Source organism: Pocillopora verrucosa, chromosome 3 (genome assembly GCF_036669915.1).
Source record: "Pocillopora verrucosa isolate sample1 chromosome 3, ASM3666991v2, whole genome shotgun sequence".
Taxonomy (NCBI): domain Eukaryota; kingdom Metazoa; phylum Cnidaria; class Anthozoa; order Scleractinia; family Pocilloporidae; genus Pocillopora; species Pocillopora verrucosa.
The window spans coordinates 26,410,220-26,433,185 of NC_089314.1; the positions used below are offsets into that span (position 1 = coordinate 26,410,220).

The 22,966-nt window shown below is 39.9% G+C and overlaps 4 protein-coding genes across 5 annotated transcripts in view; 1 reads left to right on the plus strand and 3 right to left on the minus strand.

The window, feature by feature from the left end:
- LOC131772303 (uncharacterized) overlaps positions 1-4,213 on the minus strand; it is a 4,826-nt gene extending 613 nt beyond the window's left edge. The window contains exons 1-2 of the mRNA XM_059088192.2: positions 4,075-4,213; positions 1-3,216 (exon numbers count right to left, since the gene is read on the minus strand). The exon at positions 1-3,216 is cut by the window's left edge and continues 613 nt beyond it. Coding sequence (XP_058944175.2) covers positions 1,495-3,198 — 1,704 coding nt within the window. The 5' untranslated portion in view covers positions 3,199-3,216; positions 4,075-4,213 and the 3' untranslated portion in view covers positions 1-1,494. The remainder of the gene's footprint in view (positions 3,217-4,074) is intronic.
- Positions 1-10,078, plus strand: part of LOC131772302 (HEAT repeat-containing protein 3) — a 14,530-nt gene extending 4,452 nt beyond the window's left edge. The window contains exons 7-16 of the mRNA XM_059088191.2: positions 142-281; positions 875-950; positions 5,077-5,180; positions 5,338-5,400; positions 5,864-5,946; positions 6,742-6,878; positions 7,177-7,274; positions 8,085-8,228; positions 8,912-9,088; positions 9,340-10,078. Coding sequence (XP_058944174.2) covers positions 142-281; positions 875-950; positions 5,077-5,180; positions 5,338-5,400; positions 5,864-5,946; positions 6,742-6,878; positions 7,177-7,274; positions 8,085-8,228; positions 8,912-9,088; positions 9,340-9,441 — 1,124 coding nt within the window. The 3' untranslated portion in view covers positions 9,442-10,078. The remainder of the gene's footprint in view (positions 1-141; positions 282-874; positions 951-5,076; positions 5,181-5,337; positions 5,401-5,863; positions 5,947-6,741; positions 6,879-7,176; positions 7,275-8,084; positions 8,229-8,911; positions 9,089-9,339) is intronic.
- Positions 10,079-10,589: 511 nt separating this feature from the next.
- On the minus strand, positions 10,590-22,717 carry LOC131772291 (alanine aminotransferase 2-like). Of its 2 annotated transcripts, XM_066163731.1 has the most exons (14): positions 22,540-22,717; positions 21,941-22,069; positions 17,650-19,488; positions 17,137-17,223; positions 16,123-16,231; positions 15,516-15,646; positions 14,638-14,757; positions 13,807-13,936; positions 13,499-13,712; positions 12,926-13,034; positions 12,236-12,301; positions 11,877-12,032; positions 11,376-11,494; positions 10,590-11,010 (listed from the first exon to the last, which is right to left on the minus strand). In XM_066163731.1, the coding sequence occupies exons 3-14, from the start codon at positions 17,758-17,760 to the stop codon at positions 10,917-10,919; spliced, it is 1,446 nt and encodes a 481-aa protein (XP_066019828.1). In that variant the 5' UTR covers positions 17,761-19,488; positions 21,941-22,069; positions 22,540-22,717; the 3' UTR covers positions 10,590-10,916. The 2 variants fall into 2 exon arrangements, with proteins under 2 accessions (XP_066019828.1, XP_066019829.1); XM_066163732.1 differs by lacking the exons at positions 21,941-22,069; positions 22,540-22,717 and adding an exon at positions 20,308-20,507.
- On the minus strand, positions 18,810-22,019 carry LOC136279688 (uncharacterized). The gene is made up of 5 exons (XM_066163625.1): positions 21,941-22,019; positions 20,308-20,521; positions 19,792-19,888; positions 19,423-19,488; positions 18,810-18,878 (listed from the first exon to the last, which is right to left on the minus strand). The coding sequence occupies exons 1-5, from the start codon at positions 22,017-22,019 to the stop codon at positions 18,810-18,812; spliced, it is 525 nt and encodes a 174-aa protein (XP_066019722.1).
- Positions 22,718-22,966: the final 249 nt, after the last annotated feature.

The window sequence follows — 22,966 nt, forward strand, 5'->3', positions numbered from 1 at the left end:
TTACTTCTGGAAGTTAAAATTTCTGACAATTTCAGCTAGAACCTTTGGTTGATATGAATAACTACTGCTGCTTGTAATGTAAATAGTTGTGCTTCAGCTGCAAGCATTCTGTAACTCAGCAGATGTTTCATGATCATGCAGGTGTGTTGTATAACATCCGCTACAGTATTCCACCAGTCAGTTTTCATGAACTCCTTCAGGCTGTTGTCAAAGTCTTGGCCCAAGTTCTTGATGTGAACTGTTTTGATGTCATCAATAAACTCCTTCCAGAGCCCACCAAGGTAAGAGGAAATTACTGTTTTGTAAGTGTTGAATTTCACAGATTTTTTTTGTCACAAGTTTTACCTAGTCACCTCTGATTTTCCAGAGTAATGCCTCACCAATTGAGCTAAGGAGAATTATTGTAGTGCTATTTAACCCTTTAACTCTCAGGAGTGATTAACAAGGAACTTCCCCCCATAATAATCTAAACATTATTCAGAAAATGGGTGATGAGAATATTCAAACTTATCAGGTTTAAGTTGTTATCTTGATCTAACACCAAATTCTTCTAACCTATTTTCAAGGAAATACATAGCAGCTAGAGGAGAGAATTAACAATCAGATCTTGGGAGTTAAAGGGTTGATCCTTTACACTCTACCAACCATCTGCATTTTCTCACTACTTTTCTCTGTACATTTCCTAAGATGCTGACAAGGAGAATTTGTTTTAATAATCAAGAGCTTCTTTAGTGGGTGATCATTTCCTTTGTTCTCATGACATTGATGTGTGATTCAGAGGTCATATTGTAGGGAGAAATTAGATGGTTGTCACTCGAGGAGGTCAAAGGGTGAAGGGGAAAAAACCTTATTTCTTGAATGGTTTCTTTGTTAGATTGAAGATGTACAGATGCTGTTGAATGCCCAGCAACTTGCTTTAGAAATTCTCTCAAACATGTGCTGCCCTGAGGGTAAGTTTTATACTTGATATGCAATTATTTATAAAATGTTAATTGGTTTATTCATCTGAGGTTTGTCTCAGAACATATGGATGTTAAAAAGCTTAGCAAAAGACATGCCATCCCATTTGGTGTTTTTAATGGGCAGGGGATGGTAGGTTTTGTTTTCTTTCATCTCAGAGTATGGTTATTATTTGTTTAAACAAAAGAAGTAGGAACAGAACTGGTGTGAAAAATTGTTAAACCAACAAAAACTTCGAACCACAACACATGTACATTTTGTATCAGCTTACAAAGAGGTTTTGATCAAATTCTTTTGGCTAACTATTTTTTTAATGAGCTTAAATATTCACGTAGTTATTCAAGTAAAGTTACTAAACTCACTTACGTTGTCATGTGACTTAAACTCACTTGTGTATACTGTACCTCAAAGGCCTCCAAGTATAAGTGTGCGAAAAACTCAAAATATAAGATTAGAGCTAAATCATTTTCTAAGTCTTTTAATTTAATAATCATCCTTCCAAAAAAAATAGATAAAGTGTCTTATTGTTGAGTATCATATCAGTAAGGGAATGTATGGAGTGAGGTTGATCCATACATCTCTTCCTGTAATCACATTCACCAACTGCTGATGCTGAAGGCCATTATGAGGAATACTGAAATAATACCCATCAGGACAGACAGGTTTAGCATAATGCCCTCTCACGGCACTCGTCGCCCAGATGCTGGCATTTTTGTTGGATTGACAAGCAAACAAATGGTTTTCTTGACAGTCGCACAGATGCCATCTTTCGGTCTCCCCACGCAACACTACACAGGAAGTGTCGGCCAGTGGCTGTGATGGTTCACCTTCAGCCCATGTGAACACAGCTGTGGCAAGCATAGCAGGGTTGACTTGATCTGCGGCTGGATATGTCACTCCACACTTCATGTACCTAGAAAAGTCCTGAATTACACCTGTTTCTTTGGGACCATTCCAAAAAAAGAGGTATTCTGTACTGTCGCAGTACACTCTGGACGGCTTATCGGGATTAACAGCAGAACAATTAGGTCTGGCAGCGAAGGAGTTTCTTGTCTGCTCAATCCAATATCCGGCAAAAATGTACTCACCGCCATGTTGGTCTCCGAATCCGGCCAAGACAACAGTTTTGTTGATTTCCCTCAGTTCTTTCATGGTCGGCCACCTTCCTTGAAAATATTTCTGGCGCTCGATTGGTGTTAGTACTTTATTTCCTAGGTACTTGGCAATTGGACCATTAATCAGCTGGTCATGGCCTTGGGTGTGACTGGCCCCATCCTCAAAGTATATACGAATGACCTCCTGGTAATTTTTTGGCTGGTGCACCCACTCGCCAATTTCTTTTATGCCTTGTTCAAATTCCCTGTCCCACGGTGCACACCCCCGGTACGCCTTATCGTCATCGTGACTCATCAACATTTTGCCGAAACACCACCACGGGTCGATTTCAATACCCCGCGCTCCCATGTTAAGTAAATCCGTGAAACTGAACTCCTGATTGGCTAAATCCAAGCAAAGATGCCGGTAGGGGGGTGGCCAGGGGCAGTTGTCTACATAACCATACCCGTCGGCTCGGTCATTGAAGGCGTTGTGCACGGAAACCATTTGAATCTGATGGAAGGGCTGGTCGATTTGAATCTCTCTTTGCGATTTTAGAGCGAAAGCAAGCCAAGGCGAAATACGAGCTGTCCCCTTAACGCACCTGCCGTGATAACGGCATGTACAGTTTGCAAGTTTGCTCAGTTGGTCGCATTCTTCTTCAAACGGTCGAATCTCTTTGAAATCGCCGAAACTAAACTTGCCGCTGTTCAAGTTTTCCTCTTCAAGCGAATGATTGGCGATTTTGACCTCAAAGGAGGCTTCTGTAAGGAATTTGTCGCCTTCCGAAACCAGAACATGAAACCAGTAGTGCGTGTCCTTACGTAACTCTTTTAAATCAAGGATCTGTCGAAGGCGGAAAATTCTGTTCGAATTCTCGCTGTAATTCTCGACAGCAATTTCGGCTGCTTTGGCCAAAGTGAATAGTGTCCTTGGTGTGTGGAGAAACTGCTTTAAGGGACTGGATATAGTGGGCCGGGCGAAATAATCCACGTACTCTTTAACTTCCATATCCGTTGCATCTTGATCGACGAGAAACCGAACTGGCTTGAATTGGTCATTTGAGGAAGAAGATAAGTTTATGAGAATCACAAAAGCTGTGAAGGGATAGAGGAGTCCAGAACAGAATCTTTGCATTGCCATCTTATGATCATCTACAATCTGAAATTTAAGTTTGAATTTCTTTCAGTTTTCGGGCTAACTGATCCTGGTGTGATTTCCTCGTGGGAGGCAGACACAAAAGTAACGCAATTTTTAACTTATGAATAAACATCACTTTCTTGATTTTTTTTTTTCCACGGGTTATTGAATTTCTACACGGCAGAAACTTTTGCCTTTCGTAGATTTATTTTATAACTTATATAAGAACACAAGAGTCCTCAATTCACTGGCTCGTAATACTAATGGTTACTTAACCTTTAATTCCCATAAGTGATTAAAAGTTAACTTCTCCTTATAATACTCGTTAATTATCCAGTAAACTGGTGATGAGAATACTCAAACTTTAAAGGAAGAGGTTGTTATCTTGATCAAACACTTAATTCTCGTCACTAATTTTCAAGGAAATGTATAGCAGTTAGAGAAGAGAATTAACAATCAGATCTTGGGAGTTCAAAGGTTGACTGAGTCGATTATAGTATCGCAACAGTATCGCTCGGTCACAGGTTCAAATTCTGTTCAATATTGCCAACATTTTTCAGGGTACTCTTTGCAATTTCATTACGCAACGTAATGAAACAAACCAACCGTTTAGGGTATAGAATGTAAAAATAAAAAATAAAAAACGGAACGAAACAGAAATGAAGGGCTAAACATCTGCCAGTTGTTTTCGCCGTCACTGAATTTTCGCCTTCATTCCAGACGAGAGCTATTGCATAACAATGGAGACTAGAGACGTCATTCTGAATTTCCGTTTTGTCTCGGTTCGGTGTACAGTTAAAAAATTAAGGAAAATATTCGAAACTCGATGTAACTGCGTATTTACTTCATATTTGATAACCCATGTAGTGTTTCACGTACCGGCGGATGCAGCACAACAGTTTCTCTCGATACCTCTTTGCCTCAGTGAAGGAGATAAGCGTTAGAAGCTTGCTGTGTCACGCCATCGGCAGATCTTTACCATCAGTTTTGGCAACTCATTCAAGAGGTTCGAAACACGGTCAGGAAGTGAAAAGAGGAAATTAATTCCAGACTTCACTTTCTAAAGAGTCAGTTATGAATTTAACGCCTCTTCTTTTGCAATCGAAAACAAAGGTCAGAACCCAATGTCAGATGTAAAGTTATGATTTAGTGTTGAAGCTTTGCATAATTATTCTCATGTTTAAGTTTAAGGCCGGTATCTGTCCAACATACATATCAGATATTTTTAATCACGGCATCTGTCTATACAACTTGACGAATTGAATACAGTAACTTACGGATAGCACGGTATTAACCTCCCCCGCAAAATAAAACGGAAATGTTTCACTTAGGGGGGAGGGTGAGGTTACGGCTACGCGTAGACTATACAGTGTCAAGAATATCGGGCCCTCGCTATGGAATAGACTACCAAAAGACGTAAGAGCTATAGCCAGTCTTAAAGAATATAAAACGAGGGTGAGACGGTTAGATAAGTCGAGACTTAAGAGTGAAGAATGTGGAGCTGACTACCTTTAATGCACATCGTAGCTTAAAAATGTAAATATTGGCAATAGTATTTTTATCTATTGCTTAACTTGTCTTTTTACTCAACGTTTACAAGTTGGTTTCTTACTCCTACAGTGTCCCCAGTTTACAGTCATGACTCATAATTAAAGTTATTATCTTATCAGATAGTCATATGGTTTACGGTATGTTTCCTTCAGGTTTGCGCTTAAGTTAGAAAAACACACTTGCACACGAACACACACGCACATAACGTAAACCAAGTTAACGGTTTGTGATTACCGTCACCCTAATGCTGGCCTCAGGGTTCAAGGTTACTTTCTAGGTCTAGCCCTTCCTGCTTGCAAATTATCGCTGAATATATTTTTCTCCTTGCAGATTCTAATGACGACGAATGGGAAGATGTAGATGACTGTATCAGCTTGGACTCAGCTGATGAAGAAGAAGTCCCACAAGAGGCAGCTCAATATGATGTCGACATGGTTAGAATTTCCGCGGTTGTGCTACAATGATTATCGAGAAAATGTGTAAATTTTTCTTAACTCAACTGGGCAGAGAACAAAGCAAAGATGGCATCTTTTAAAAATATGGATACACATTTTGTGTCTTATAATTATTTCTGTTTTTGTTTCTGTGTAGAATTCTGAAAGTTTATCCACGGAAATGATCAACGCAATTGTCACGCAAGGAGTTCCAAAAAGGGTAAGTTGAATTATTATTATTATTTTTCATGAAAGGATGTTTATCTTGGGATTAAGTTTTTTGTTAATACTGAATTTTGGAGCAGTTTAACTCGACTTGGTAATATAATGAAGACAATAATTATCACCGAAGTTTTACATAACAAAGAAAAGTGTGGCCATTCAAAAGAGTTCGGAAGGAAAGCCTTTTTTCAGCTGAATTTTCTGCAAGTTTTGGAGCTTGATCGTCAGATGTTTTTAGGTCGTACCCCTGTGGGCAGAGGGCTACAAAAGCGTAGGGCAGGGGTGAGGGGTTTATTATATAGCAGAGCGGTTTGCAATTGAGTATCGAAAAGAATCTGAAAATGCATTCGTTTTGCCTACCTCGCTCTTTGATTTGATGAAGAAAACTGGCGCTCGACCAATCAGATACAAAACTGAAAACCATCGTTAATTGCTCACTCGCCGAAGTTATTTCTCATCAGGTTCTTTCGAAATGTTCATTTGGTGAAGCGACTATGTATGAAGCTTTGAGTGCTCATGCTGACGGAGAGAAGCTGCTTCACATGTAAGGCCCCTAACTATGAATTACTTGCTGTTGTTAGTGATTTTAAGTGATATAACTGCAAATATACCCATGCCTTTGTTTTAGAGCGAATGAGAAATTCAAGCACTGTATGAGGTTGTTACACAGCATCTTAATGCATTTGCTTGCCGTCTACTCGTGAGGCAGAAGCCTTGAGCCTATTCCGTACTCACACTCTAAACGCTCTGCAGTGTTGTCGTCCCGATTTCGTTTTGAAGAACCATCGTTAGTAGGGTTTATAGTCAAGTCGCCCGAGAGTCATCTCGCCCGAAGTCATGTCGCCCAAAACCTGAGTCATGTTGCCCGAAATTTTAATAATGTCGCCCAAAAAAAAGAGTCAAATCGCCCGAAGAAACAAATACTAAAAAGATCAGAATTTCAGACTGGTGTCGTAAATGAATCTAGTCAGTTTCCAAAGAAAAGATTGTAATAATTCAAGCTAAATCAAGCGCGAGAGAGAGATAGAAACAGGCCTTTGTTATGGCCTGGGGGAAGCAGGATTTTTTTAGGGATATCAGATGGTTTTCAGCTGGGAAGGGAGGGCGATCAGTCGTTTGCCAACAGAATATAACGGGGGGACCTGTAGAAAATTGACTGAGAATTACATGGAGATCACAAGAATATATTACAGGGCCTCAGGGGGATCAGGTAAATTTTAATGTGACACAACCAAAATCCTCTGACCCCGACCCCCCCGGGGAATAACAAAGATCGGTCTCTCAGATAGAATCTCTCGTAGCATGTTAACCTTGCAAAGTTAATATTTTCTCTTGTCAGATTAAGCACAGTACAAGCGAGGGCATTGATTTCCCTTAATAACATTGTGTCAGCCTTGGATACAGACCTGCTGGGGGGAGATGAAGCATTGGGACAACTTTGGAATTCGCTTTTCTCTCTAACCTTTACAACAGACAGTAAGTGCGGAGGAAAAAAAAGTATGATGGCTTTTGTGATGTGTATTGCGAGACAGAACAATCAAACTAAATCAGGTCTACGAGCAAGCTTCCTTATATTCGGTTTCGTCGAGTATACACCAGTAAGAGAGAAAATGGCAAACTTTTCACCGTGTGACAAAAACTTAGAACCAAAACCTAAACTCAGTGTTCAAATAACCACTTCCGCCTCACAATAACAACGGTAATTTAAACATTGTCTGTAAAAGTTCATTCTTCCTTTGACGTCTCGCATCTTCCGTTCCTCCCTTCATTCTAGCCAAAGTATTTGTTTCCCGCGAGGAAGACTTTTTAGAAGCCGCCACAGGAGTCCTTCGATCAATTATGGATAAAATGTCCTCTGTAAAAGAGCCGCAAGTGAGTATTGGGTTGGGTTATGTTAACAGTGCTGATACCTCCCTCCCCAAGGGCGGGGGGGTGTGGGGTGTGGGGTAAGACAAGGGACGTTTGTGTCACCAACGTCTCCAAACCTAGACCTCGGCAAGGTCAAAATCTGCTCGTTCCCCTATCATGTTTAAGGCTGAATAAAAGATGGCATTGCAGCCTCGAGGAGCCATTTGCAGTATATTCAGACAGAATATGTGGAATTAGCCCTAACCCTTAGCAATTACTGCCCATGGACATCCACGCCCTGTTCAAGTCCTCCAGAAAAACACCCTGTTCAATACGGTTACCAATAAAATGGAACGTTATGTTGAAGATTTAAGACTCTGAAAACCATACTCTTGTGGGCGGTGCATGCCTGTCAAGCCCAAATGTGGGAGTGTCGGTAGGATGAGCATGAGCATGTCACTTTATCAAACCTCTTTAAGGCTAAAAACTGCGAAATGAGCTGAGCTAAATATGTTCAGTTGGTGACGAATTAGAGTGAGGGAAACGGACTGGTTGACAGAACTATCTTTCAAATACATATTGGAGTTTGATGTATCCTTTAGACTTTGCCATAAACTTCACCAACGTCTGTTTGGAATCTGGGATATATCGGATTTTGTACCTTTATAAATTTTTGTCACCATTTTTGTTATTATTATCATTATTTAACAAAAATTAGGGGGTTTACCGGTACTCCAGACCCCCTTCCCCCCCCCCCCCCCACAGCCTTCAGTTACACATGGCCTCTGATATTTTTACAACTGGTCAACTATGTTGTTCTCGTATCTCTCACAGTGCATCACGACTGAACATGTGACAACACTGTGTAGAATCACGGCTGACACGTCATGTGAAGCTGTTAAGGTCAAGCTGCTAAGCATCCTGGGAATCATTGGCAAGATGGCTGGCAAGAAGGACAACACTCTCGAGGTCCTAAAGGTACGTTGGTTTTTTTATTTCCCTTCTCAAGGCTATCATTTTGAACGTCTAGCGCATTCAGCATAATGTGCGAAAGAGTTCTGGAAACATGTAGCTGTTGTTGATATCTTGCTTGAAAAGAAACTTAAGCCAGTGGTGTTACCCAGATCAGAAGGTGCTATTTCAACTTAATGAACTTCTTAAAATGCCATGTACCAATTCATCTTCAAACATTGTGCCTAAAAATTATTGTTTGATTGTTTAATAACTTCATTTATATACGGTTACAAGTTCCTTCCGCATAATTTGCAGGTTAAACATCTAATTCTTCCTAGCTCATTTAACAAATAAATGAGATAAAATCTATCATGTCGAAAGGTTGCTATTCAAAGATGCCGTTTCTCATTCGAAGCTGTGATGACGCTTTGTGTACACAATGGAAGTTTGCAAAGAACCACACTTTTCGATTCCAACTCTTATAAGATTTGATGGATTACATTCCAATTTTTTTTTAAAAATCCTTCTCGTTCTAGTTGATCTCATGATCATTCACTTCTGGGCAATTTACAGATCCATATTTCGAAGATTCAGTCGTGATTGCCTTCCTTGGGACTCTTATGTTTATCAATCATAAGTTCTTCACGTTATTTCTTGTTTCAAAAATTCTGATTGCAAAGATAATTTGATTACTGTTGTCCTTTCAGTCCCTTGGTGTCGTGTTTCGTGACATCATTGTCGGTGATCATAGTTTATGGTTGATATCCGAAGCGCTGGACGCCGTCTTTGATACGTTTGCGGACGGACCGTTGGTCAACACTGCTGCAGATTCAGTTGGCCTTATGCCAAACTTAGTGGAGCTGGTACCAGTCCTCAAGAGCAGGGTAAGGAGCGGTTTGATTGGTCAATCCGAGAATGACTATTTGTGATAGTGTTTCAATTGTCAAATGTTAACCATTTTTTCCAGTTAACGGGAATTTTCAATCTTCAAACCCAAGCCGCTCCAAAAATTGATGATAACAGTAACAGTAACTCAATATGATATGAAGAAGCTCTTTGAATGAGATTATTTGAAATTGCAATCGAATGCGTGCGTATTTTCTTGAAAGCTTCCTGTTACTCGTTTCTTCTTTAGATAAAGACTGAACGAAGAACTCTGGGAGACCACTTCCCTGTGATAGATGCTGCGAGGGTAAACCTGACCAGATTCATAAAATATAAATTCAAAGGCCATTAGGAACTTGGTGGCACAAACGGCCAGCTTGCCGGTTGTACGGCGAGGATCACACTCTGATGATATTTGTCTACCTTCTACTCTATACTGATATCAACTACCAATTTAACACGTGCAGACATCACGACCATACACTAAACACGTACAGTTGCTTTTCCAGAAAATCCGTTTGGATTCAACTTCTAGGGATCGGCAATCGTGGAAACATTCTTTTAAGACCAATTTTTTTTGGTCAAAATTTAGCTTCATTTGACGACAAGTCGTCACGTAACATGAAAAAGTGGCAACCTACGACTCTTCTCTCTCTTCGATTTATGTTGTTGTTATATTTTGCAAAAGAGTGTTTTTTGCATAAGACAATAACGTCACAACATTTATTGAAAGAAGGAGGAAAGGAAGGCACTATGTGTGCGCGTGAATGAAGAATGACTGAAAATTTTTAAACATATCAATCACTCCGCAATTGAAGGACCTGAAACCTTGTTAATTTATGGCTCTACTAAGTAGAGACGGGTTCCAATGAATTTAGAAAGAGGGTTTTTGTGTTATTTTAAGTCTTACGATATAACAAATCTACTATATCGTGCTCTTCTCCAATATTTTCTTGCTTATTCAAATGACATACAACAATTCAATATGATCGTTCGTCTGGTGTACTGAATGTAAATAGTTATATGAAGTCTACTTCATAAATGCTGAAATATTCATTAATTCTGTTCCTTTGCGTCACTGGTAAACTCCAAATTTTGGTTACTAGAAATTTTGCTGAATTTTTTTCTAGATTTGCCTACGATCTACTTTTCGTTTCTCTGTTCTTTGTGTTTCCCTTTTTGTTATCAAATTGTATCACCAGCCTTTTGAAGTATCCTTGGGATTGATCTTTATTCATCACCTGTGGAAGGGGGGTCGGACGATTACAGTTTGTTACGACGAAACTTACCTGATCCTCCTCTAAGGCTCTGTAATATCCATATGATCCCCTCTGACTGGTAGTCATATTTCTTTAGTCCTTCCCCCCCTTTATACTTTGTTGGCGACGACTGATTTCCCCTTCCTTCCCCCTTGAAAAATCATGTTATCCCCTTAAAAATCTTCCTCCACCCCACCCCCCCCCCCCTCCCCCCGCGATAAGAAAATAACTAGTTCCCCTAGGGGCTATAAAAGAATATCTTTATTTTTAACATACCATTACTTGCTGATTGGTTACAATTATAGCTTCGTGTTTTGTGCTTCGAAAATGGCGTCACGACTCCAGTCATCACTAGACGTGGTGGTTTCGGAACTTTCGGGACGCCTTCGGGAGCCTTTAGACACGGCCGAGTTCTCTACGAAAACCGTCGTACTCTCAAGACTAGATTGCCCTTAGACTAAAGATTTTTCCCTATTAGATTAAAAACTATAATTCGCTTTTAATTTGAAGTTACTGAGAAGCTCACACAAGAACAAAGTACAAACTCTTCAGAACACAGTTTGGTTTTTTAGTCTTTATACTGCGTCATAAAATCTTGATGAAAAGTTTTCAGTCTTTCAAACATAGGAATAAACTTGTCTTCTGAAGGAAGAATGGTAATTCTGTAAAAGATAATAATTAGAAAATAAATGGAGGGAAAGGTAAGTTTAAGTCCAATTTCAAAAGAAGAGTAAATTTTGACGCCGCAAGTAAGCCTGATAGTCCGTACGTGGCGCGCTATCGCGAAGTCTGGAAATATTTCCAGCAGGAAAAAAGCCATCGCTTATCAAACTGGGGGTGAGACAATCTGCATAAAAAAAGAAAGAAAAATGGAAAAAAAGTGGGGGAGCGGAACGTGCCCTAAAGGCCTGGCATAGGTGCTTGCCATTTTTGGCTGCTCCATTCCTCTATTGTCTCCGCTGACCAAGGGCTTCAACGAGCTGAATTTTTCGCTCAATCTGAAAACACAATACGCATCATATCTCACCGAAAGTAGTAATGATTACCGCTCCCGTTCATGTCAAAAGAGTGGCCTGGCACCAAATAGCTTCCTGTTTTCTCCAAAGCCCTCCAACAGTAGAACTCGTCAGGAGACATTCCTTGTGCCTAAAAGGGAAAAAGATAACTGGTTGTATAATCGGGAAGATAGAATCCAGATTCGATCGACTGGTAACAAGTTCAAGGTGATACTGCTTAGAAGCAGGAAATGTATATAAGGAGCAAATCATGATCAGCGTCGGTCTATTTGAGGGTCATTCAAATACTCGATTACAATTTCGTGCTTTTTATCTTTGCGGCAGTTCGAAGATCACCATTCATTATTTTGAACATTTTAATGCTTGATAATTTTCACGTTGATAGTAGACGTGCCACGCGCTGAAGTGATGTTGACATGCAATTCGAAGTTGCTCAAGAGGAAAGAAATTTTGACCCCCTTGGGTGTGTCTACACTTACGTGGGCATTCTTACTCAGAGCTTGTGATGTTACCTTTGCTTCTTCAATAGCTTTTTTCGGCAGTGTGATCCTCGGAAACGCGTATACTGCTCCTCTTACTTCATTACATTGGACCCCATCCATAGAGTTGAGCATTTCTGTTGTCAACTGTGCCTTCTTCTTGTGAGAATCCAGTACAGTCTCTTTTTCCTTTGAAACGAACATAAATGATACATAATCAACACAATTTTAGGTGTATAGCCAATTTGTTCTTCTGGCGCGACTTTTCATCCTGCGTGACACCCAACACTTACGTTACTCGAGTTAAGTTTCCTCAAGAACGCTTGTTAGTAAGAAGTTTAGTTTCTTTCGTCAAAAATTTATCGAATTAAAATGTAATTTTGAATGCTTACCTTTAAAAAGCGATCGTAGGATTCATCTCCTGGTTTAGGAGGGTTGCAAATGAGCCCCATGATCACCTTGGAAAAGGAGAAGTTGGCTTAAACTCAAGGATATGTAATGGTGGCGATGGAAGAAGGGAGCAGGAACGGTGGAACTTTCAATCAGCGAAACTTTCGAAGGGAGAGGGAGGGTGCTGAACGCAGAAGATAATGGTCGTTGAAGTTTCTATGGAGGCCATTGGGAAAGTTATTGAGTAAAACGTCTTGGGGAGGGGGGCAGGACTGCATACTTTGACCTTAGCTCTCAACGATCAACCCCTTCCCCACCAATATCAATAAAAAACGTCAGTAAGATAATAATAATGCAAATAATTAGGTCACGGTAATCAGTTTTTTGATGATAACAGCTATGATAAGAATAGTGGCAATAATAGTAATAATAATAATGATCATAACAATAATGATAGTAACAGCAATAGTAGTAAAATATTTTCTTATGCGAGAACGCTAATTGAAAGTATTTTTTTCATCTCTGTCTATACATGTACCCAATTGTTTCTGATTAAAGGTCTTTTTTCCCTTTGCGACAACTGAGCGAGAATAATTTATTTTGGAACCACTGGCCTTTCTCTTAAGTTTTCAATTTCAGCCTTGATTTCGATATACCTTAATATGAATGCCGTTTTATTATCTTAATCGTACCTGCCCAACTGTTGAGGGGCAAGATCTTACACTGAGGTACATTTTGATACGAGCCTTGACTTTTTCACTTAATCCCACAAGCTCTATATATCCACCTCTGAGACCACATCTGAAAGAAATTATGTATTCAATGGCTTTAAAAAATCGAAATTAACAATATCACGCTTCATTATCCAGGATGGAGGTGACAATTACACTACAATTTTATGAAATATTATTGGCGATTTCGCCTTTGGTTGACAACTACTGGTCAAGACAGAGGGGGCATGGTGTTCTCTTGCCGTCCCTGTGAGCCACTGGCTTCCCAACCGCCTCCAGGTGGGTGACGTGACACTCTCCAGCAAATAAATCATCATTCGGTGGACAGAGTAGTTTATTTTGTGGACTTTTATTCGCTGAGTTATTGTATGGATATTACCGCCCTTCAAGCTACTGGTCTACTTTTCGCTCAAGGTAACACGAGTTTCCCTGGTTTCATGTCAATTCAGGTCAACACTTTGTAGTCTATCTTAAGTCTTACATGGAGTAATTATAAACACAAACTTTTTGAGTATACCCATATTGTACACTTACTCTCCAGCATATCCCTTTGCACTGGAATGAAGCGAGATCAGTTGAAAGTTACTGTACTCTGCTCCCAAATCCCTCAGGACTTTCTTACACGAGTGAAACTTGACTCCATCGACATGAATATTGGCTTGATAGACTTCATCGGCGAATAACACTAACTTCTCTCGAGCGCAGAATCTGATGATTTCTTCAATGTTTTCATAAGTCAAAACCTGTCCTAAAAAACAGAAAATTGAATTTTTCAGTGTCTTAACACTTTTTCTTTTCAGGATAAAAACAGTTTTGAAATTTGTCAAATTTACAAAAGTTACCTGTTGGGTTTCCTGGATTAATCAATACAAGGGCTCTCGGGACGCAATGCGGTCTGGCTTCCTCCAACACTCTTTTGAGTGTAGCCATGTTCAAAGCCCAGTTATTATCTTCATCAAGAGGGTAAAATATCTGGACAAAGCATTAAAAATGTCTTAAGTAATGAATCATGATGACATGTATCAGAAAGGTAAAGTTGTTGGAAGTCACCAATCACATTTTCGCAAAGACGTGACGTCACTACACTTTTGGCGGGAATGGAGCCCGGATGCAGCCGAGCCGCGGGCAACACAGCGCTTGCGAAAGTAGCTGTTTATGTAATTCAGATACCTGACATTTTACGAGGAAACCTGAAGAACTTGACAGACTGAAAGAAACTTCGGTGCCTTGGAAGGTTGGTCTCATTCATTTTGCATTTGATGTGTGTCAGTTTTTGGTACTCTGTCAGAATTTCTATTACGTGTCTGTGTCAGTCATTCATGCTGGTAAATGAATTCATCGGTGTATTGAACTGAATCAGACTAAGCCAGTTGACACCAAATTGGTCATCAGAAAATTTTTTTAAAGCTTAAAGTTTTACTTGCGCCGTGTGAAGTTGCATATAGCAGGCGCATACTACAGCAGCACTTGTCTTTCCACGTATATTTCTGTTGTCTCTACTGAAAGAATTGAATTATTATCAGAAGGTTTTGCATGTATAGGTGTTTTTTCTCTTTTTTTTTCTTTGTACGGTACATCGGTCGTACACGTCAAAAGGACGCTAGAAGCTTTCAAACACTATTTGTAATCAGTTCTACCCGAAAAATAACTAAATGTTCAGTTGTGGTCATTACCTGATAAGAGTTGTGTTGTAGTAGTCTAGCTTGGTACATACTGAAGCCTGGTATAGGAATCATTACTCCAGCACGACCTGTTACCTCATGAGTCTCAATTTGAACTATTCCCAACATAACCTGGGGAAAATTATTTAAAATTGTATCATGCTCTTAAAGGACTTTCAATGAACAGTATACTTCCTTAATTGTGTTGAACTTGCTCGAGAAAAACCTGGTAGGAAACGTCTTTAGATGAGGTAAACTAAGTATACAGACATCGAACTCGCGTGGGGAAAATTAATCTCTCATTTATAGGATCGATTAATAATCGGTAGTTATATAGCAAGACCTAACCGACAAATAAAGGCACGACAATTAATTTCTCGAAAATCAGTGGTTTTTTCTATACAACACGTAATTTCGTGAAAATTATCCGTATCTTGGTATTGGTAACAACCAACACGAAACTGAATTACATTTGAGAAAATTCACTGACCGGTTCAAGATTTCACTACTCTGAAGGGGAGGGACTTCTTTCATTGACCTAAACGGGGTTTCGCCGCCAAACAGGGTATGGCCTTTGAGGTCTTGAGTGTTTAAGGGTAGAAAATCTTGCCATTTAGTTTGGACAGGATGTGTCTTTGAACTGGAAACCTCTGAGGACCTCTGAGGGGTGTGACAGTTGTCTTCAAAGCACGATATAGATGTGTGGTAGTACGAATTTTCTTAAATCCTATTCTAAAAAGTCTGTCTCAATATGGTTTACGTGGGTCCGATAACAGAAGTACGACAATTGACCCAGTTATTTGTTATTAACAGACCCCGGAATATTTAATCAAGGTCGGGGTTTACCCCACCCAAAATCCTCTGAAGTGTCTCCTGGGTATTTCACTTACTTCAAGTCCCTCGGCCCCTCCATCAGTGAGATATATATCACTGGATACTGCTGGATGGCCATCTCTCTGAGAGATGAAATTGGCGATGTCTTCACGTACGACAGTGATCCCCTGAGTTGAAGTGTAACTACCTGTAAAAGAATTAAAGTGTTTCTGCTATAAATTTGAAATTTATTAAGTTCGGAAACAAGGGCTTACCCAGAAAATTTACAAATATAGGAAGGCGGAGAAATCTTGGCCACAATGCAAGCTCCGTCTTAAGTCCCGCCCTCCACTGGAGGAGAAACCAGGGTGGTCAAAGTTTGATATGATTTGCTGCGAGTAATCAACTAGGAACACTCACTCTGTTGTTTGTAGAGGTGTATAATATTTCACTGCTGTCGAATTCCGTGAGTAGCTTTGGAACGAAGTGCATGAATTGTATAATATGACATGCCACACTAAAAAATGGGTGTCGGGCATGTTGTGCTCCTATATCTTATTTGGTGGAATGATACAAAGGTGAGGATACATGCGGGGTGCTACCTCTAATATGCCAGTCAAACATACAGGAGAGGACCTATTCCTGTTTCCTCCACTATAATTAGAAAACCCTAATTCGTATTACCTATAGTCTGTCCTATCATGTCATCAAGAATTCTTTTCGCCCTTCTTTTGGCATCTTGTGGAAAACGGTCATCATTTTGAAGGTCAGGACACAAAAGAAGTGCCAAAACCTGTGTAAGAATAACACAGTTGAGGCTTGCAGTCATGGCTTTATTTGATTTTCAATCCGCGAGTCAAATGAAATTTATTTCATGATTTAATTTTTTTATTATTATTCTTCCACGGAAACAAGAACCCTTTAAAACTTGACTCACTACCTACGTGTGGCTTGGTAGCTCAGTTGGTAGTAGCGCCTAACTAGCATCAGGTAGGTCTGGGTTCGAATCCCATCTAAGCCGGATTTTTTTTCAGGCTTCATTTCTGCAGTTGCTTAACGGATTCAGTTTTATTTGTGGTTGGTCTGCCTAAATCTGTTTATTTGATTTATCCTCTATTTCAACCACATGGGTAATTCGTGTTGCGGTTGTTTCGCTACAAAGCCGTTTGACTCAATGTCGTGGCCAACTCATAATTCTCTGTGTTTGTCGATCCAGCTGTCCAAATATTCTTCTCTGGTAAACTATTCGATCGTTCCCCCTAAAGAAACTCAGCAATTCAGTTAATTCGTTAGTCCACGAGCTACGCAGTTGTGAAGTTAATTCACCTATCTGTCAGTCAGCTTAAAACAGTGAGTCACTGTCATCGTCAATCTGTCAGTTATTGTAAGACAGTGAGTCATTGTAAATGACTGTCAATCGTTGTCAGCTTGTCGGTTTAAGTCAGTCAACCGTCGTCACTTAGCCAGTCATTTTCTGTCACTGAGTCGGAGTCAGTTTCTCAGTTACCCAGACGGAGAAAATCAATCATTACCTGTATGACAGTCATGGTTAGTCAGTCTGTCTGTGACATTAACTTATTATGTCAGTCGGTTTTCCGGTATGAGTCAGCCAATCGTTCTGAGTCAGTCAGTCAGCCAGGCAGTTGTTCCTTATTCATCAATAATTCATAAGAATATACAGAGTTTTTCACACATCACCTGTCTAAAAAAAGTAATAGGTGGTTGTCCCATTCCCTGTGGATTTCCATAGTGTAATAGAACTTCGGAAAATGGCTTCTTCGCTCCCTGGCAAAGCGAACATGAGAGAAAATAACCAGAATTTAAAAATATCTAGAAAAAGTTTAAGTAGCCCATACACTTCGCAACTATCAGGAAAAGTTCGCTGAGACAATTGTTCCAAGTTTCAGCTTGTTTCCTCAGGGCAAAGCATGCGTTATTGATATCTTGCTGTAACTCGCCACGCCTGAGTGCCCAAGCACGCAAAGCTGCCACGAAGTAATCTTATTCTCACAGACGAACCGTGATATTCTTTACAAATTGAAATGCCCTTTACGGCCGAAACTTTCGCACCATAGTGTGTTGCTGAGATTTCTGTGTCTACATTCCAAGTATCCATCCAAATTTTTCAAATCCATGATTATTACTAGTACATACTATACTTGTACATATATATATATATATATATATATAACATGGTATAACTTTCCTTACGTGTTTAAGCTCTTGTTGAATTTCATATGAACGACTTTCCAGCCATCCTCGTACTCTATAGTTCACTCTCTTGAACGCCGGGTTAATGCTTTCTTCAGTAAGAATCTCCATGTCAAGGACATACAAAAGTAAATGGTAACAATCGCTATGGATAAACGATGCGACGCCAATTGATTCGGGAGTGAAATAACATCACGGGGCTGTCCTGGTGTACCGTTACACAATCGATATTATGTAAATTCGAGAGATTAGAAGGAGAAAAGAACAATTGATCAACTTTATGATCAATCCCACGTTGCCGAGTTGAAGCTGTCTGAACCAGCCTTTCCATTCGTATTTCCGAGAAGACAACCTTTTTTATTTGTGTACAAACGACAGCTGTTAACAATAAGTGATTATCAATAAGTCTCTACAGTAAAATGCCTGGATTGTGAGGTCACGCAAGAGTGTGCAGATATACAATAACGTTGTTATAGAGCACTGAGCAATCAAATGAGCTAAGAAGATTCTGTCGCGTTGGAATCCTCGTCACGACACAAGACCAGCAGGACGATAATGTGATGCAATCCTTTCCTGCCATTTTATGCATGCGTCGAGTTATGCGAAAATAAATTTAAAATAAATGTACAGTCAAGGGAGAATTAAAATAAAGATATCACGGCTGAACAATTTCTAATCCTGCCGCTCTGACAACGATTTGATGACCAGGCTTATATCTGAATATCTAATTATCTTGTCACGAACAACTTGCGGGCAATGCGATGACTCCGCCATAGGGTCACAATATGGAAATTGGAGGTCACGAAGCTAAAAAATGATGCTCGCAAATTCGTCTTCTTGTATCCTCTCTCGCCCTAAGGAGCGTGAGGAAACTAAATCCTAGGGCAGAGGGTTCATGCTACTCCAACTGAACTGTGTTTACCTAAGAGACCAGGGAAATCGAGGTTTCTGTTTAAGTCTAAGTCATTTAAGAAATAATCAAACTTCTGGGGCGGACGGAAAAGAGAAGCGAATTGGTTATCTTAAGGGACCTTATCCATAAGGAACCTCATCCCTAAGCAACCTTAGCCATAAGGAACCTAATCCATAAGGAACCTTCTACCTTAGGAACCTTATCCATAAGGAAGCTTATCCACAAGGAACCTTGTCCATAGGGAACCCTAAGGAACCTTATTCCTAAGGAACCTTATCCCTAAGGAACCTTGTCCATAAGGAACCTTATCCTTGACCTGTCAATGAAGGATAAGGAGTCACGATAGTTTTTGGCACAAAGGATTCTTATTCCTAAGATACCCTATCCATAGGGATCCTTATTCATGAATAACCTAATCCAAAAGAAAACTTATCCTTAACGGAACTTAGTGCGTAAAGAGTAAGAACTGCAGTTAGCAATACAAAGGAAGCCTGGTCCACAAGGAACCCTATCCTTAACGTAACCATTAAGGATAGGGACTAAAGCTTGCAGGACAAAGGAACCTTATCCATGGGAAACCATATCCATAAGGAACCTTGTCCATAAGGATTTCTATTGCTTGGCGAGATAAACGACTGGTATGATATCTTAAAGTTCTTCCTCTGACTTCGAGTATTTCTTGCCCAAAAAAGACGAAAAAACACAGACATACACACACAAAAGAGGTTTGAGGAATAACTGAATGATTGGCTTATTCGTCAGATAGATCTATAGCCAATTTGATGAGTGACTTTACTTTACAAATAATTCTTCCTTGGAGCTAACTCAAATATACCTGTATCCAGATCGTCGTTACAAACCTGTATAAATGTTTCATACGACTCGTCTCCAGGCTGAGGCGGACAACAAATTAAACTCATGGCAGCCTTAAAAACAGAAAAAAAAAATCAAGCGAGGTTAAGAACATTATTTTGTTCTTCTCTCTTCCTCAAGTAACATTTCACTTTCCCTTCAGTCCTTGCATAGGAGTAAAAAAGCCGTTTCAGTACAGTAGATATATGCACTACTGCGTGGTTTGCTACTTCTCTCCATATGTGAAATCTCATAAAAAGACAACACTCATTGGACGTCCAAACGGTTTGGCATACTCACCGTTCTGTTCCTGTTAAATTGAATGCTTTATCTTGTATTCATTTACATGTTTAAAATTAAGAAACTGGAAATAATACCTGCCCAATGGTCGAGCCACTATTACTAGGCGACATCATATCTCTAAACTGCAATTTGACTGCGTTGCTAAATCCGACCAGCTCAAGATACCCTCCCCTCAAACCACACCAATATAAATAAAATAAATGAAATGTTCCTTGAAGAGAGTGAAAATATTTATTAAAAGAACATTCGCATATCGTCCTTTCGCCCAAATTTGAGCAGTGTAAACCTTATCAATTATTCCTGCTTAGTGGAAAATTGTGGGGTATGGTCAAGTCACACTTTGTGTTCGGTTTTTTTTTTAACATTTCCGAAAACATTGAGCAGTAAACTGTACATTGGTACACGAAATTTTACAATTTCTCATCTTCTTCATCTTGGCGTACCGCAAACAACCTATTAAGTCCCCCTTCATTCCTTGCCTCTTAACGAAAACTTCAAATGAAAACACCGGTTAAAATAAGTGATGATAATATGATTTTGTACAAATAATTATGCCGCAGTGTTTTTCACAATGTGGTCTCTCCACTCACTCGCCATAAAATCCTTTAGAAGCGGAGTTGAGCGACAACAGTTGAAAGTTGTTGTATTCAGGTCCCAGGTCCCTCAGAACCTTTCTGTACGAGTGGAATATAACATCCTTTGTAAAGACTGTTTCCTGATATACTTCATCCGCAAATAAAACCAGTTTCTCTCGTGCACAAAACTTGATGACCTCCCTTATGTTGTCGTAACTTAAAATCTGCCCTGAGTATGAAAGATAGACGAAAAAGGTCATCCTATAAGTATTGATATGGGTGACCAATCACAGGTTAAAGAGACCTCCGAAATGGCGGTTGAACAACACAGGAATTGTAACAACACCAAAACGAGCATCCACTATTTATCAATTTTACATTGTGTCAATAAGCCACGTGTGGATTCTGCCGAAAAGGCAATATTATTGGAAATGTAACAAATATATAAATAAATAAATGAGTAAAAGCAGCCGAGCAGCCGATAAGACAAAATCACGCGTCAAAAGTTAAATTTCCGACAACCTTTCGGTATACTAAAAGAAATAAACTAATTTGTCGGTATCTGTACAGTATATTGTAAAACTATTGTTCACAAGTGGATGATATCTCCCAAGCTACGAAGCGGCGAGCTAAGTATCCACAACTACCACCTTCACCTTGGTGAATAATTGATAATTACCATATGACCCGTGTGACCCCGCGCGCGCAATCCATAGAAAACCATGGTGAAAGCTGACGGGAAAATATTTGGCTCTCGGTCATGACGCACGGACCTCGCTGCGCCCCCTCGCTCGCTGGTAGTCCGTATGTCATGACCTCGAGCCAAATATTGTTCTATGTGTTTCTTTTGGACCATTTTCATTATTTCCATACGTACTTATTTTCCTTTCGGGAGTTTTTATTCTCGAGCATTGTTGCGGCAAACGAACATCAAGACCGAATGAAGAGCCAAGAAAATCGCGACCGGAGAAAATGCCAACCAAACCAGGGGATACGATCAATCTCGAAAACTGTAAGCGAATTAAAAAAGGGACTTCTACAATCGATTGTATTCAATTAAACAGGTGGCGACTTAACAGCGTAAATGCATCTAACATAATAAAGGGACTAATAAATGAACCAAGTGCCACGGCAAACACAAAATATATATACAAAATAAAGACGAAAGAGCTTGCTCGAAACAAGATAAAGGAAAATTATAACTAGAAATAGCCGCCTGACGATACGAAGGCGGTGATTAAATAACACACACAGAGGCATAAGATCATAGCAAGAGAAACGCTACCTTGCATAAATGGGGCAAGCTAAAAGCTAAAAGCTAAAAGTGAATACAAACAAATACAACTTACATATCAGTCCCTATACGCCGGTGGCTTGAAACCAAACTTAAGAAATTAACTTGGGATGAACGCCGGACATGAACAGTGAATAGCAAAAAGGGCGTACGATGCAACAACTAAAAATCAGCGGGAGAGAAAGACTATCCGAAGGAATCAAATGGCACAAAGGCAACTGTAACACAAAGGTCACGCAAATTTAAAGTCACGCATTTACAAGCATAAAAAACCATATTTCCGCTTCACTTATTGACATCAGGTTCATCTCCAACCACATCACTAGTTACCATGGTTACAAACGTACGTCTCACCTGTAGGATTACCAGGATTAATCAGTACCAGTCCTCTTGGTTCACAGTGCGGCCTGGCCTCATCTATGGCTTTCTTCATTTCACCGATGTTCAAAGACCAGTTGTTTTCTTCTTCTAATAATAAGGGATCTGATTAGAAAGATCAGTTTTAGCATAGCAATCATAAGCTGGGTCATTCCTCTTATGGACTCTAATCAGCATCTAATCAATTATCACTTTAATCAATTACGTTACCGAACATATTATGTCATCTTATAATCAACAGGTTTAAGTACCAAAGACTGATTTATGATCAGAATTTGATGAATTTTCGAAAATTTTCCGTCTGCAATGATCTCAGGAAGCTGAGCAGAGGCTTCACTTGGCTTTTCGGAGTGGAGAGGAACATGCAAATCACTTTATCTCAGGAGAATCATACCAATCACTCGCGCGAGCGAAAGTTTCAGACGAAAACAAACGACCATAGATTGAGATTCCAAGGCGGTCAAACAGCTACAAAGCTGAAATATGTTTTGTTTCCAATTATGTCGAATAAGGAAGGCAGAGAAGCCTGAGTTAGGGCGTTGGAGTATTCAAAGCAAGCTGCAAAGAGCACTTACCAGTGCCATTTCATGCTTTATTTCGTAAGCGCGAGCATCGACCCATCCTCTGACATTATGGGCTCTCTGGAACAGTGGATTGATGATTTTGACAGTCAAGATTTCTCGTGCTGCCATTTCTATCTGAAGTAGATGAGAATCCACTGAAATCTTTTCCGTCAATTTAGCCTCAAACGGTGACTCGATTTAGCCCTTCGGTGTAGTAGTATGTTTTCAGTCACGCAAAATCTGATATAACGCAATTCTTTAGGGAGCACCTAATGCAAAGCCGCATCTTGCGTGACAAAAATTGAGTAATATTTGCATAACCAGCCATAATATATGCACCTGTGCTCTTTTCGGCTCGGTGCTCTAGTCGGCATTTCCCCGAGAAGGGATTGTACTGCAGTAGGCGCCCATGCTCGAATAAGCGCCCTCCCCAAATAAG

What these genes read in the sequence shown, in the direction of transcription:
- LOC131772291 (XM_066163731.1), bottom strand. Translation starts at nt 17,760, where the DNA reads ATGGAGATTCTTACTGAAGAAAGCATTAACCCGGCGTTCAAGAGAGTG. An exon ending in GAGGGGCCGAGGGACTTGAA is followed by an intron (nt 14,758 to 15,515) that starts GTAAGTGAAATA and finishes AATTTTCCCCAG; the next exon opens with GTTATGTTGGGAATAGTTCA. An exon ending in GCAAAGGGATATGCTGGAGA is followed by an intron (nt 13,035 to 13,498) that starts GTAAGTGTACAA and finishes AATTTCTTTCAG; the next exon opens with ATGTGGTCTCAGAGGTGGAT.
- LOC136279688 (XM_066163625.1), bottom strand. Translation starts at nt 22,019, where the DNA reads ATGAAGAAAGCCATAGATGAGGCCAGGCCGCACTGTGAACCAAGAGGA. An exon ending in TCTAAAGGATTTTATGGCGA is followed by an intron (nt 19,889 to 20,307) that starts GTGAGTGGAGAG and finishes GTGTGGTTTGAG; the next exon opens with GGGAGGGTATCTTGAGCTGG. An exon ending in GTGGCTCGACCATTGGGCAG is followed by an intron (nt 19,489 to 19,791) that starts GTATTATTTCCA and finishes TCTGTTTTTAAG; the next exon opens with GCTGCCATGAGTTTAATTTG.